This window comes from Thermobia domestica, chromosome 2, assembly GCF_964235325.1.
Source record: "Thermobia domestica chromosome 2, izTheDome1.hap1.1, whole genome shotgun sequence".
NCBI classification, from domain to species: Eukaryota; Metazoa; Arthropoda; class Insecta; order Zygentoma; family Lepismatidae; genus Thermobia; species Thermobia domestica.
The window spans coordinates 95,924,984-95,940,580 of record NC_137455.1 but is presented as its reverse complement, the minus strand read 5'-3'; the positions used below and the strand labels follow the sequence as shown (position 1 = coordinate 95,940,580).

At 31.6% G+C, this 15,597-nt stretch overlaps 1 protein-coding gene across 4 annotated transcripts in view; it reads right to left on the bottom strand.

Annotated features, from left to right (window-relative positions):
• The window catches only part of Cbp53E (Calbindin 53E), a 716,107-nt gene that overhangs the window by 22,329 nt on the left and 678,181 nt on the right, over positions 1 to 15,597 (bottom strand). For all 4 annotated transcript variants that reach the window (XM_081744047.1, XM_081744052.1, XM_081744043.1 and 1 more), the window contains one exon: positions 10,924 to 10,980. In XM_081744047.1, the coding sequence (XP_081600173.1) occupies positions 10,924 to 10,980 (57 nt within the window). The remainder of the gene's footprint in view (positions 1 to 10,923; positions 10,981 to 15,597) is intronic.

The following is a 15,597-nucleotide window of genomic DNA, read 5'->3' as shown; positions in this document are numbered from 1 at the left end:
AGAGATGCTAGTGAAGGTTGTACTTTTCTTGGAATTACTGGAGGCATTGGCTCTAAACTTGATAAAGAGGACTGAATGAAGACTACATTCGGTTGTGCGAATTTCAGGTACTTTGTCCCTAAAGAATGGGAGAAAACTATCAAAGCTAAATTGGTCGACGGAGATGGAGTGTGGTGAAGGCTTTTTTTCTGAACTTTTGAAGATAAAGAAAATAAGTATAATATGTTCAAGTTATTTGGCATACAACCTCTAGATGCATTCTTTCTAACTGTTGAACATAAAGGCAGGAACTTTGATACATGAGATCTGTTAAAACACGTAATATGAAATATTGCTTCCATTTCAAAAAATGTTAAGACATTCTACCTTAACGTATGGTGATGGGGAACGAATTCAATAGACAAATTCGATGTGATAAAATAAACTTAATGGTGTGTAAACTGAACAAGAAATTCTATTAAAGGAGGATTTTTAATACATATGAAATAAATATTACATTAACGTGAACAGGTTTATGAAATTTTACCCTGAAGAAGTAAGAAAAGTTGAATATAACTTATTACTATGACATGTTTCTTTTGAGCAGTTGCATGTACAGGTACGAGATTTAGAATATAGTAACTTTTAGAATCAAAGACAAATATCATTCGCTTGCATTAATTTTGATATTTTCACTCCGAAGGATGGGTGGAAAGTTTAGCATGGTGAAAACAGTCAGGAAAAGGTTATTGTTAGAACCATGTAACATATAGACATTAAATTTTGTATAGGGGCCTTTGGAAACTTTTGATCTTCTAAAATGAATATAATGTATTATTGTACGAATTTTGCTGCGAATTTGATGACTTCGACGACAGTTGTCCTGTGACGTTAGACGTCAAGACACAGAATTTGGTATACGATATTATTATTATTATTATTATTATTATTATTATTATTATTATTATTATTATTATTATTATTATTATTATTATTATTATTATTATTATTATTATTATTTACTTCAGAGAATTCCAGTCTTGCATTAATTTGCACAACTTGAGTTTGGAAAACCGTGGGTAGGCAGACGGAATAGGAATCCAAAAATCCTGTTTGCAGTAGACTACCAAGACAATTGCTTATGAACCGATTTAAACAAGGGCGCCGATCGTGGGGGGCCGAGGGGGCCCGGCCCCCCAAAGCTGATGTGGGCCATCTTATTCTATTTAAGAATATACAATATTTGGCATAATTTGAATGCAATTTGTCTTAAAATCCTCATATATGCCTTCTGCATCTGAATGCCCCCCCCCCTTCAAATTTACAGAGAAATCGGCGCCTTTAGATTTAAATATACATCACGTATAATATTGATACGATTAACAATAACGATATGAACATGCGCTGCAATGCAAAGTGTGAAACGCTTGGAATGAATTTTTGAACACAGGAATACATGGGTAAAACTGATATTTCTCGTTTTATCTTGATTCAAGTATGTATCCTAAGGGAAGAAGGAGTGCTAAAATATTCATTTTAAGTACTTCTTATAAAAATATTATTTCCGTACGACGACGAACAGATTTTCACCTACTAATGTGTAAATGATACGTATATCATTTGTTATATTGTTTGTTGAAAATATGTATTATTCTTTTCTATATTTTTCACTATATATATATATATATATATATATATATATATATATATATATATATATATATATATATATATATATATATTGATACATCATATTACACTAATTTATTTTGTTTTGATGTAATTTTTTTTTCAAAATAGGCCTACTATCTAATTTTGAAATAGATCTACTAGTCAAATATCTACAGTTTGTTTTTCAATGTATATTATTCATACAAGAAGGACGATGCAAAGAAAGAAGTAATAACAAAATACAATAAATGCTTGTAATCTCCGATATTAGGATTACATTTTTAAGTTTCACTGAACGAAATACTTTTTTAAACCCATAAAACATGCTTTCCCTCCTTAAAACTCTGAATACAATAAACTTTTTTTTTTTTAAAAAAAAAGAGGGGAAGGGAGATAGAATCTCCTTGTCCGAGGCATGACATTCTGTATGCAGGTGACGATAAAAAGGGAAAGTAATGAGTGCTGGAGCAAAACATGTTAAACAAGAGAAGCACGAATTACGTTTTAACGTAACATACCACATTTTCTAACGGCCAATTGTGATGATGTCGATGTTTCAGACCAGCTGTGTCTGAAACAGCCTTAGGGAGAACAAGAGGAAATGTACGAATCAAGCTATGAATGTTTTTCATTTTTTTCTTTTACTGTTCTATTGTCCTTAATTGAATGATTGAATAAAGGCGGTTTTTGATTTACCCAATATCAAAATTGCAATAAATGAACAAAATTTTAAACAGACTGGCTTAATATTTATTCGCAAATACAACTGTCTTTTTAAATCATCCTGCTCATGTAAATTCAATGTTTCATTTAGATAATTTGTTTGGAATAGTCAGTTCACATGTCTGTCAAGATCTTGCGCAATGAGAGGATTTCTCGCAACCAGTGTTCGTAGGTTTTCTTAAGAAAATTTCCCTCGACTGGCAAAATTGTCCCTTTTCTTATCAAATTTGCCCTAGTTTATTGAAAATGAAATGAAATCTTTAAGTTTACCGTCCCACGGTTATGCTAAAGGAAACGGTGATTATGAGAAATGAATGAAATGAAGAAAGTTGGAGGAAACGGGAGGGCCCCCAGGAAACCCACGCACACGGTGTTTGTCCACCACAAAGTTTGCTCGGCAGAGGCTGGGATAGAACCCGGGACCCCAAGCACCAGAGGTGAACGCTCTACCACTGAGCCACCGCGGCCCCCATGATCTGTCTGCAACAAAAGGAAGACAAATGGAGGAATTAGGGTCGAACTTTCATAGCATGATCACAACAGCATAACAATAAAATAAACGAGAACATAGGTCAGTATGAACAATGAAGAGTTATAGCTACATTGCGGATGATTTTTGACTTTTGTAGAATACGTATTTGAATTGAAATAAACCGATGAATGAAACAAACAGCTCGATCCATGTGCTACTACATTCAAAAACTCATTCCAAGGGTCTAACACCGTATCACAGTCCATTTGCATATTGTTATTATTAATTCTATCAATATTATACAGAGTTATATTTGTTAATTAGTTGCTTTGTTTTATTCGTTACCGTTTAATTGTTATGCATTATAATGAGATTCCTCTAGTATATTTCCTCAACTTATCTCATTTTCTGTAATCTTTAATGTCTGGGAATATTACTCCGGAATGCCGAAACCTTGTACTTTAAGAATAATTTTGGCTGTTGTTAACAGTGTATAATATAAATATTCCATGTAGATTTGCAAGAATTTTAGTAAACAAATGATTGTTTACCTGAATAACTTATCTAGGTATAAGTAGAAGACTTTTGAGTATATATATATATATATATATATATATATATATATATATATATATATATATATATATATATATATATATATATATATATATATATTTACGAAGAACAAATATCACATTATAAGATAGGATTGCAGAATTGACAATCGGGGGCGAAGTTCATAAGTAAACGACATTTATTGAAACGAAGTGAACATTAACTAGTTTATTTATCTAATATAATTTCTATTACATTTGGAAGTTTAATTATCGTTTGGAATTTTCTTATAAATCATTATGTCGTAAAACTAATGTTTTCACAAAGGATTGTTCCTTGTCGAAATTAAATAAGTTCCGAAAATTAAGATGATTTGAATTTCTACACTTAGGCTCGGAGCAACTAACAAAATTATGAAATTGCATAACAAGAAATTTTTGATTATATGCATTGTTTTCTAAATTCCTACAACTTTTAAGGAATATTTCAACGTAAAATATTGTGTAAAATATTTCAACTAAAATCTCACATGCATGGTGAAGATTATTTTGACCAACATCAGTAAAGTAAAATAGAGTAATATTAATTGTGGATTACATAATACTTATGTATGCTATTAATTTTATTTTATAATGTGCTTACATGTATCTAGATGTCATAAACAACTGCACAATGAATATACGTATGGACTTGCAAGAACTTGCAAATTACCAATGTTCTACACCTTATATCTATGTAAATGCCATGGGTTCAGGACGAATATGAACTGCAATATTAATATATAATGAAATAAACGATAATGTTTACCTTAATGATTAATATGTGATTAACTTGATATAATGTAAAAATGATTATTGAAATAAAATTAAGTAGAAATTAAATAATATGAGATGGAGAACGAAATTGAATTAAGTGAAACCTATAATCACTATACATAACAGGACGCATGTAATGACTAATGAGCTGAGCTGTCTTATTGTATTGCATGTTTAGTAGTAATAATGTATTTCCTTTCTAATGGTGCATGTTGCATGATATCTCATGTGTTTCTTGCATGCTATATATACATATCGTATTTTAATCTATTTTCGTGATCAAATCTGATTCTGTTTGCAAGTGTTATGAAATCTACTTACTGTTTACATATCAATTTAATAAATACTTATACTTATCATACATATACATACACACACTTGTTAATTTAATGGGAACACCTGGACTTGGAAACATGTCAGATGTCTGGGTTGGTAATGATCAGGTGACAAGCCCAGCGTCAGGCTATTGTGGTGATGTGGTACGGCAAACTCCGTACTACGTGAGGAACAGAGGAAAATCAGTGTGAAGTAACCTGAGTAGTGTAAAATGAGCGTTCTTTCTAATTTCAAAAGAGGGTAAATTATTGACGCTCGGTAATGTTGTGAAAGTGTGACGCAAAGACAAGCATGTTAAGTGTATCGCGAGGGACAGTGTCCAAGCTGATGACGGTCTACAAGAATCACGGCGAAACCACATCGACAAAGAGAAATAGTGGTCGGAAGAAAACCCTCAGTGATGGGTGCCGCTGCCAGTGGATTGTCACTCAGAGCCTTCAGGCAACTGTGATGCAAGTGACGGAGGGGCTCAAACAACACCTTTCACAGCCTGTATCGACAATTACAGTCCGTCGCCAATCACATTACATGGTTATACGGGATCGGGTTGGATAGGCAAATTCGCTGATAAAGGACCATCATGCTTTAGGTCGACACCAATGGTACCGGAAACATACAACATGAATCGCTGATATGGTCGGATGAGTCATTGTTCATGTTATTTGTGCTTATATAGACTCTTTAGCGGAGCCCAAAGAAACTTATGATCCTCAGTATTTCTGCCCAATCGTGAAACATGATGATGGCACTGTGATCCCGTGAGCCACAGTATCTTGGTTTAGTGCGTCCTGTACTGATTGTTCACGTCACTGCTCACGATTAGTCGTTATTTTAGGGTATCATATGCATCCTATGGTTTAGAAGTTCCCGGGCATTGACGCCATATTCCTGGAAAATAATTCTCCCATTCACACAGCCGAAGCTGTTGTGGAATGGTTTGAGAAACATTGGAATAAGCTTAGTAAATCCCCCGCCCCACCCAATCCTCACTGTCAGATATAACATAATTGAATATCTATCGTACGTTTTGGATACGCGAATCCTGCTTAGATTTCCTCCTCCATCTTCTTTCACGGAGCTGAGTGATGCACTGTATATGGAATGATGTAACATTCCACTTACTATTATTCACAACCTGAAAGACGTTACATCACAGCTGTTCTGGGGACGAATGGTATTAATCTTGTAATTTTCACATTTTCTATTCTTTAGGTGTTTCCATTAAATTGATATGTATTTGTAGCTATACTGTGCACGATCTATTGTCTACATTTTTCTACTGTACTCTAATGCTTTTTTCTTATATATGTATTTGTTAACAGGTTATGGGGTGCAATATGCCTATTGCTTTGTAAACAAGCATACGTTTAATTCGATGAAGCGATTTTCTCAGAATTTCTGTACTGAGTTTTATTTTTTTATTCGAACGACAATCCCCAGTGGCATAGTACAGACACTAGAGGAATTCCCGGAAACCATCAGCGTTATTAGTTATACTTTCATGTTCTAAATTTCCAGTGATGAACTTCATTTCTGGGCCCCATCTGATGCAAGGTCTGACTTTAAACACCATCCTTCTCTTAGAATATATATTTCAATCAAACTCTAGTTATAAAATGCCAGATCCACCCAAGTTGTAACTAGTTTCAAAAATTGATTTTAAACAGTTTAAACGTTCCATTATTTTTTGCCATTTTACGAATAGAAAGTAAGAAATTAAAATATTAAGAAATTTCACCTTCTCCTTCTAGAAGTGGAATTTTAAAAGGAACTTGAAGACGTCAACTTATTTTTAATTTGAAGTTTAAATACTGAGTTTCATTTACTTGACTTGAAGCATTCATGAGATACTCTGTTTCTAACATTAATTTGGAACTCTCTTCTTCCTTGTAATACACATTTTAATGAGAGTGACATGATAGATACCCGGATCGATCAAAGTATTCCAAAATTCATTTAATCTGTTTTCCCATAATGATGAAACAATAAACATCAATTTGAATGTAGATGAAAAATTATAAAAATCCTCACTTTTCCTTTTAGAAGCGGAATTCTTGAAAACGCTTGAACACGTATCAATTTATTTTAAATAAAGAGTTCACTTTTATATTATAAGTTAACTATCTAACTTGATGGGCTCGTGAGGGATTGTTTTTGATATAAATTTTAAATACCTACTGCTTAGTATTTTAAAATTCTAAATAACCTAAGTATCTTTCCTACAATTACCTATACCAAGGCAATGGTGTGGATTTTACAGTTGACAAACATCCAGACATTCAGTTAATATAAGAGATGCTATAATAACTAACTGTTAAGTGATACTAAATAGTATAATACACAGTGTTCGAAGTGGGCTAAGAAAAGTATGTAAACAATTCTTACCTGTTGATTTCCTGTCTGTTTAGACCAAGGTATAATTTCGCACAATTGAAAAGAAACAAAATCATATGCCAACTGTAAATTAAATAGTAGACGAACACCTTTCCCTCACTTCAAGCACTTAACACGTGAACGCTATATTTATTACATGTATAACTTACTAGAATGATGGAGAAACACACCAATTTAAATCCTTACAACAAATATCAACTACTGTATCATTTGAAAGGAATTCTATTAAACTAATACTATATTAATTGAGAGGGGACGATATAGCTGTCTGGATCTCAAAACTAGCTGCACTTAGAAGAATAGAAAATGTAGGTTTTGGAGACACCGCTTTCTTCATTAATCCACCGTTACTGATAAATAATGAGCGTGGCCTATTCCGATGCTATTTCTTAATTTATTAATACTGGAAATGAAGTTAGGTTTACTAACAATACTTTTTAGGAGACGATCGGAATGTAAAATCAGGTAGATAGCCTTTCACAATACTTTTTCAATACTAAGATTTTCGAGTTCCCTCGTGCCCATTTGGTTAGCGTACGCGCATTTGGCATGGGAGACCCAGGTTTGATTCCTGGCGGAAGCTCTTGTGGTTGGGATCCCACGTTAGGCTATAGGTCCACGTATCATATGGCTTCGCTGCTAAAAGGATACTAAATTCTAATCCAAATTCAAGTACTAAGATTTGAACTATGCACGCATGTTCCAAATATATTATACAGTATTAAAATATTAAATCATTCTACCTATAAACCCTTTTGAATATGACCTATCAAATTTTCAAAGTCGTGCTTCAAAATAATAAAATATGACATGTAACAGAACAGTAAAGGATAATTTTATACTTCGAAAGTTACTTTCTTTAGGAATATTTACTTTAAATTTTATTCTTCTTAAATAAACTGTCAACTCGATGAATACGTTAGATAAATGATGTCTCTAAGCCCGACGATATCGCAAAAGAAGCTGAAGCAATGAACCGAAAACAAGGACCGCACACTGAATTAAGTGCAATTTTTTCAATTGCTATTGATTGGTTAATTTCAGTTTAACATTCCTTTCAAAGATTTCTATTGTACATTCAGTTATGATTTCACAGTTATTTATGTTTATATTCTGTTTATATTACGAGAAAGAAAACACACAGCGAACAAATTTTCTGTCGAATTGAAAGGCAATACCACCGAAATATTCTTATGATCTTTCCCGAAATGTCCAAAAAATAAAAAGAAAAAAAACAACAAATATATTGTTTCATTGATACGTTGTTCAAGACGTTTCTCTCTGAAGTTTGAGGAAAATATAAAAGAATAATTTCATTTTCTACTTTGATACATACCTAATTCTGTTCAATGCATAATCCATACGCTTTGTCATTCAATCAATCGTGAATTTACAGTTGGATTGGAAAATCTCACAAATGAAATTTTTAGAGGCCATTGTTGTTCTTTCTATAAACTGAGTCGTATATAGGTAACTCTTAGTAGACTAAAATTTTCGGTTGGTAGTTTAGAACTCTCCTCTATCAGAATTCAGTGAGCTCACATAGTTTTAACTTCATTAGCATATTATGTGGAGTCACATAATTATCTTGAAACTGATATATTCACCTTGTTTTGCCTTTTCTAAATCCTAATTGTTTATAATATACAATTGTCTTAAATCAAGCTAGACGCAAACATACACAAACAACTAACTAACTATTTTTATGAGTACAAAAATTCGAATCAATTGCAAGTAAAGATTATTTATATAGCACAAAGACCAATGCCTGCAGCTAAAATTGTTAGGCTTGATAGATTCAGCAAGCCATTTTTGGTTTCAGATGACGTAAACAAGCACAAATCCTATGGTTTTTGACCAAGAAGTTGTAAGTAAAGATGGAATGGTTTTCGATTAATGGAAATTAAAGGGCATTTTGCACTTTTATCATTGAATTCGTATTCAGCGACCACGAAAACCTCTATCTACCTGCTTTCAGTTCCATAGCAGTATTTTACATTTTGTCCGCCATTTTGAATTTTACACTTTTAGCATCTGATTCACACACAGCGATGTCGAATATCTCCATATACCTGATTTCAGATTCATAGTATATTTCTTTGTAATTTGTGTCCGCCATGTTGGATCCGCCATTTTGATTTGTAAACATTTGGTGTCAGATTCGTATTCAGCTACCTTTCAAACCTATATATACCACGTCCCAAAACAATTACGTCATAGCTTCTTATTTCCACGCTTTCTGGTGTTTCGGAGCGAGCCTTGTTCTGATCTTTAAATGGTCACCACGCTCCCTACAGGCCCCATTCAAGTGAGAAATATTTCACATGTGAAGTATATTCGGTGTGACCTTTCCAACGATATATAACACATGCAGATCTCCGCGTACCACTTCATGTGCTTCCCTTGTTAGAATGAAATAGGTTATATAATGTAATTCATGTGTAACTGCAGAACAGATAATGATCATAATAATTTTAGTAGTACAAATATATCTGTTACCGTTGGAATTAGCTATGTTCGTAACATTATTGCCAACTAGTTACTGCATCGTCGCAATTTCGTGTGATGGTGGCGAATTTCAGAACTAAAGCAGGTGAATGAAAAAGGTACAAGTCCTAAACGGCATAAGACCTAAACGGCTAGTCCTAAACGGCACAAGACCTAAAATTTAGTTCAGTGCCTATATTTCTAGGACTTATGCCGTTTAGGTCTTGTGCCGTTTAGGACTTATGAATGTTACCCCTTGGATCATATCCACTTCCGTCATTATGTTGGGAAGTCTTCATATTCTCTGGAAAACAAAAAATGGCTACAAACGAGAGAGAATATGACAACAAAAAAGACAAGAACAATTTACTTAAAATAAAAAATGGCTACAAACGAGAGAGAATATGACAACAAAAAAGACAAGAACAATTCACTTAATCACAACAAGAGAGTATCTTTCATGTTCAAATTTCTTGTGAATCTGTCAGGGTGTTGATAGTCATGACGTCACATATTTGGCATGGTACAAATTTCACATCCTGGAGTACTGTATCAAATCCAAACTTTTTTATGTATGGTATATTGGGTATGTTTTATCGTACTAAAATAAGTTAGTACATACTGTTATATAATTTATGACAAACTAAAAAAAATTATGACTGAAAGGATTGAGGAGGTCAGAGGTTCATCACCATCATTAGGTGTTAACTCAGTCCAATCGTGATTGGTACACTTTAATTCTCAGAATCCTACCTAAAAAGCTCATGCCCAATGGATTTCAACTCGAAATCTGTATACTTCGCATGAATTCACTTCGCATGAATTCTATACACTTCGCACTTTAATTTACCCGTTAATTTTATTCTTCTATGTTACAATTGCGGCAAAGTACGAGAATAGATTTTATTTAAATCTGACCAGTTGCAACCAGTATTCTACTCTATTCCTACCGATTACAAGTCTCCATCATCTCAATTAACATAGTTCGTACGTATCATATATACGGAGTATGCCCAAATTATTTTTAAAAGTATTTTTCTTCGTATTACTAATTAGGAAGGCAAACGACTTTGTGACTACATAAAAGAATAGCTGCTGATTACAATTCTTCCTTCAACTCGATTTACTTAGTTCTTACTTCTAATCATACACAATCTTTCATTCGTTTGCTTGAAATTATTTTATACTTAAGAAAATATGCGCATTTTTTTTACCGATTTACATACGTCTCTTAATAAACTTACATAATACGCGTATATGAACAACTGATTAAGACCTTCAACTATAGACCTCTGTTCTTTTATTTTCTGTATCGGTGAATATATCACACAGTTAGATATATGACAATTTGGTAATACAAACATAATAAAAACGCATCTAATGCAATAAACGAGTTACGGAATAATGTTTAGCGCTAAAAGTTTAAGTTGTTTGCGATTTGTTTTCAGAAACTATCTACATTAATTGTTATTTAAATATATAGGTACCTACCCTGTCATACAAGGAAAACACTCTTTCGATGTCATCTTTCGTCAATTTTGTTGCTCCCTGAAGAAGGTAAGAAATTCTCAAATTACATAAGTGTTAACTTAATTAAAAAAAGAGCAGATTATACAAGTTATTACATGAACATCTATATTATTTAAGGGACGTCGAATTTTACAGCGTATTTTCACATTTTTCAAAGTACTGTATATCTCTCAAAAATGAAAAAATATTAAAATTTTACAAAAAATCGATAGGTTTTTAGTACTTTTAAACTTCAGTTTGATCTTTTCACTAACAACAGAATGTATGAATTCTGCAATCTGTTTTTTGTAGAACTTTATTGTTCACAGGTTTAAATGTTCCAATGGTCTGGTGACTGACTGGAGAAGTTTTGTACACAAAGAAGTTCTTACAAATGACCTATAAGTGGCGTTAAGTACAGATGTGTTTTTCATATTATACTCAGATGGGCCTGATGAATCTTTGATGCCTTTCAGTGGAATAATTTATAAAATGTACAGCTGTGCATTACATATTCTTTACGTTGAAATTAATAAGGATCTCTTGTGGTATATAATCATGCAAATAATTAAACAGTGTTGTTTACATGTCAACATATTATAAATGACCAATTGTTCTGTATTTGTGTTAAAAACGTTAAAATAAAAATACAAAAAAATACAAATACAGGTAAACAGAGAAAAGAGAATTAGAAATGAAATGGACGATATAGATTTTATGAAGTGCTTAACGAACTTGTTGCCATGCATCCAATTTATTTCAATAAGGAGAATGTTCTTGAAAGCACTGCTTATATTAGATTAAGTACTAAAATGTTTGTTATAAAATTTTCAAGTTGTACAAGTAATATTACAACATGGTTTCAGAGTACAAGTAATATTAATTTTACAACATGGTTTCTATTTTAAGTTATTTTTTAAAAATGTGAAAATATGTTGTAAAATTTCTTCGAACAGTCTTAAATTATTCTTGGGTATTTTGAGATAAATAAAAGTATATACATCCATTATAAAGAACACACAAAATTGTAACTTAATGTCCTTCGTACAGCTTCACAATATTTACATAACATCCCATATAGTTTGTTAAGAAGATAAATATAAAAATTGAAATAACGATTGTTTGCGGAAATAAAATCATAATAAGTTCATGAAGTTATATACAGTGATTTGTCATATATATTACTAGTATTGTTATTATTTACAGAGGTTGGCATTGCCTAATTACAATAAGTAATCTTGTTTCCTGTAGTATATATAAGTAAGGAAAGTATATCATCCCAAATTGTAAAAGTTTTGTGTCTTCATTTTTTCAGTTTAAAGAAATCAACAATAGTTCGGCATTCCAATATTAGTAGTAATAATTTCTGAAATTAAGAATTTATTCTGCTTGTTCCAAAGGTTATCTACTAAAGGCTACAACTACAAGCAAATTTCCGAAATGAAAACATGCCTTAAATAGAATATTTTCTTTCTTTGCGTAACGAAAGTAAAATATTATTTAGTTTTATGAAAATTTATAGTTATAAATCACGAAAAAAGTAGAAAAATCATTCTTGAAAAAAGAACATGCTCTGCCATTTCTAATATATATATGCAAAAAAAGTGTTAAACATGCGATCATTAATAACATTTTGTTGTTTTTACAACCTCTACAGATTCAATTCTAATCTGCGGGGAAAACTTTATGGTTTTTGACAACTACAAATCGATGGTACTATGCAGCTGAAATAAATTAAACTTTTATTGAATGATACTAAATGGAAACACTGATTTAAATTCTTCCTCATATACCTCATTTATTTTGTTCCAGCTATTAGAATTTGACTAAAGGGTACACATTATACAGGAGACATTAGTTATGATCCCATAAATTAAAATAATAATTTATTTTTCTGTTGTTTCCCTTTTGGTATTACTAGTATATAACTTTTATGTTTTAGTAGGTTATGTAAATTTGTCTTTTATGTTGCTGTAAACGTTTAAAAGAGTGATTTGGGTTAGACGGGAATGCTAAATTATTTGAAAATGTTAACTTTTATCTTACGTCCGTTAATGTTGAGCTATAATGTATCACTACGAAGTTATCTTTAATTATCTAGCATCCAATACAAAAAATATACCTCAGACATGTGTCTTACTCTCTTCGTCTTTTGCTTATGGATTTACGTATGAAGACTTTGTAGATAAAAGTTCATAAAAGTTGAAACGATAATAAAATACATTGATAGTTTTTTTGCTTGCAAATCCATTGCTGTTAAGAATATCTGTATAGTTATATAATTAGTACATGTTATTTCATGTTATTAAAGAAACGCTTTTGTTCATATGCCTCTGTAAGCACTTGCAGGCATGACTTTCCATTCACTATCCATCGAATTCTACAATTTCTGTATATTGTAAGTTTTTAAGTCCCTTGTATAGATTTATTTCCATGATTGTTTTCTTCTCCCTCCAAGTTTAGTCCCTAAATAAACAAAAAATTGTTTAGATATGATTCAACTGCATGTTACCATCGAAAAGGATATGGTTTCAAACGTAAGTAATAAATCGGGTTGGATATTTAATAAATACTTGTGTTTAATTCATATATGGTTTGCACAAACTAGATACAAAAGAAATTGTTGTTTTGAAAAATGTGCATTGGTGGGTAAATAACTTTTTACCCTGATCCGTGTAAAACTTAACGTTCATTTAAACAAGTCAAATCATTACTTTTACATTAAAATTTTACACTAAGTATATTAGACATTGAATGTATTTGATTATTGTTAATGTAAATTCATTTATAACCCACATACATATTTACGTATAAGATGTTTCTTTAAAAATCAAATTAATTTATCATATACAAAATATTGTTTGGATATAATCGAAGTATTTTAAAATACTGAGTAGTATTAAAATATATAAAATAAATTAATTAAAAAATAGTATGTGAGAATCTATCCAACAACGTTGACCGTTGTTATAGGTTTTTGAATACTTAATGGTTTTTACTGGTCGCATCTTTGTATTATGTGAGAAGTATTATTCGCATAATGTTTCTTAAGGAACATAACCTTGGACTAAAATGTACAAACACTGCGAGGAGGAACTAGAAATATACTTTATGAACTATTTACAGCTTTTCTATATTATTTGCATAATTCTTCAAAAATACATACAAAATTGTAACATAACTTGTAATTTACAGGATCAAGTGCTTTCTTTTCAAGCATGCAAAATTATATTAATTTTATGCAAAACTGATTCATATATATTTGGGAGATGGTTCCAGATACCAACATACAACAAAAGTATAGACCAACCTGGGTGCACAAATGCTTTCTTTCGGAGTTATAGGCTGCCGAAATATTAAAAAAATAAACTTTAAAGACCTATAGCTCCAGAACTATGGGACCTACCGTAGTCGGAGCAACACTTCACTTAGGAACTAGTATGTGCGCTATCCAAAAGTTAATGTTTCAGAATCCTAAAGTAGTCACGCAACAATTTTTATAGACGGAGTTTGGCTACGGGTATATAATTTGAAGTACTCACCAATTATTTCTATAAAAATTGTTGCGGAAGTACTGCAGGATTGTGAAACTTAGATATTTGGATAGGGCACATACTAGTTCTTAATTGAAGTCTTGACGCGACTACGGTAAGTCCCATAGTTTTGGAGCTATGAGCCTTTAAAGTTCATTTTTTCATGTTTTCGGCAGCCTGTAACTCCGAGAGGAAGCATTTGTGCACCCAGGTTGGTAGGAACTAATCACATTGTCCTAAAAGACAATAATTAAATAGCTATTGAGCTATTGACTTCCATGATCTACTACCTATCTTTAAATGTGTTTGCTTAGGATTAATTATTACGTACTCGAAACAAAAGGTTTTTGTATTACAAATTATTTGCACAGTAATCTAGGTTACGGATATATTCAATTTCATTTTGTATAAGTAAAAAAATCAATCTTACACAAACAAGAATCTATATTGAAGAAATATCTGAGGATATAAATTTAAATTCTATTGTTAACAGTCATTTGTTTTCCATTTTAGATAATGAAATTATTGTAACGCGTTTGATAGACGATAAGCAAAGATAAGAAGTCAGGCTTTATGAAAAGGAAATTTGTTTTGATGTATCAGATAAGAAAACTTCTGTACTGTTTTTAAGCTATTATTAATACATGATTACCGAAATTAATACTTATTTTCCGAATAATAATAATGCATCGGCCAATGTAAACATTTTTTTAAAAAAAAGAATGACAAATAATGAATGTCTTTATACTTCATTACAAATACGAGGGAAGACATTTTGTAATGAAGTATGAAGACATTTGTTATAGAGCATTATATACAGTATTTAATGTTAATAAAAGTGATTATAAACAAAGAGCACTGAGGTGTAAATAAATTTTTAATAATAATGCTTAACAAACATTCTTTATATTAGATTGTTGCCATTATTGATTCGTGTAAACTCAGGGTTGCCAATCATCACAGAAAATCCGTGATCGTCATGGAATCGATATCTGCGTCCCGGCATCCCGAAAATATTTCTTGGGATGCTTAAATGTCACGGACTTCAACGAAAAAGAAAGAAAGGGAATATTATACTTTGCTTTTTTTTCACAGGATCAGGTTTATAATTATTCCCTTCAAC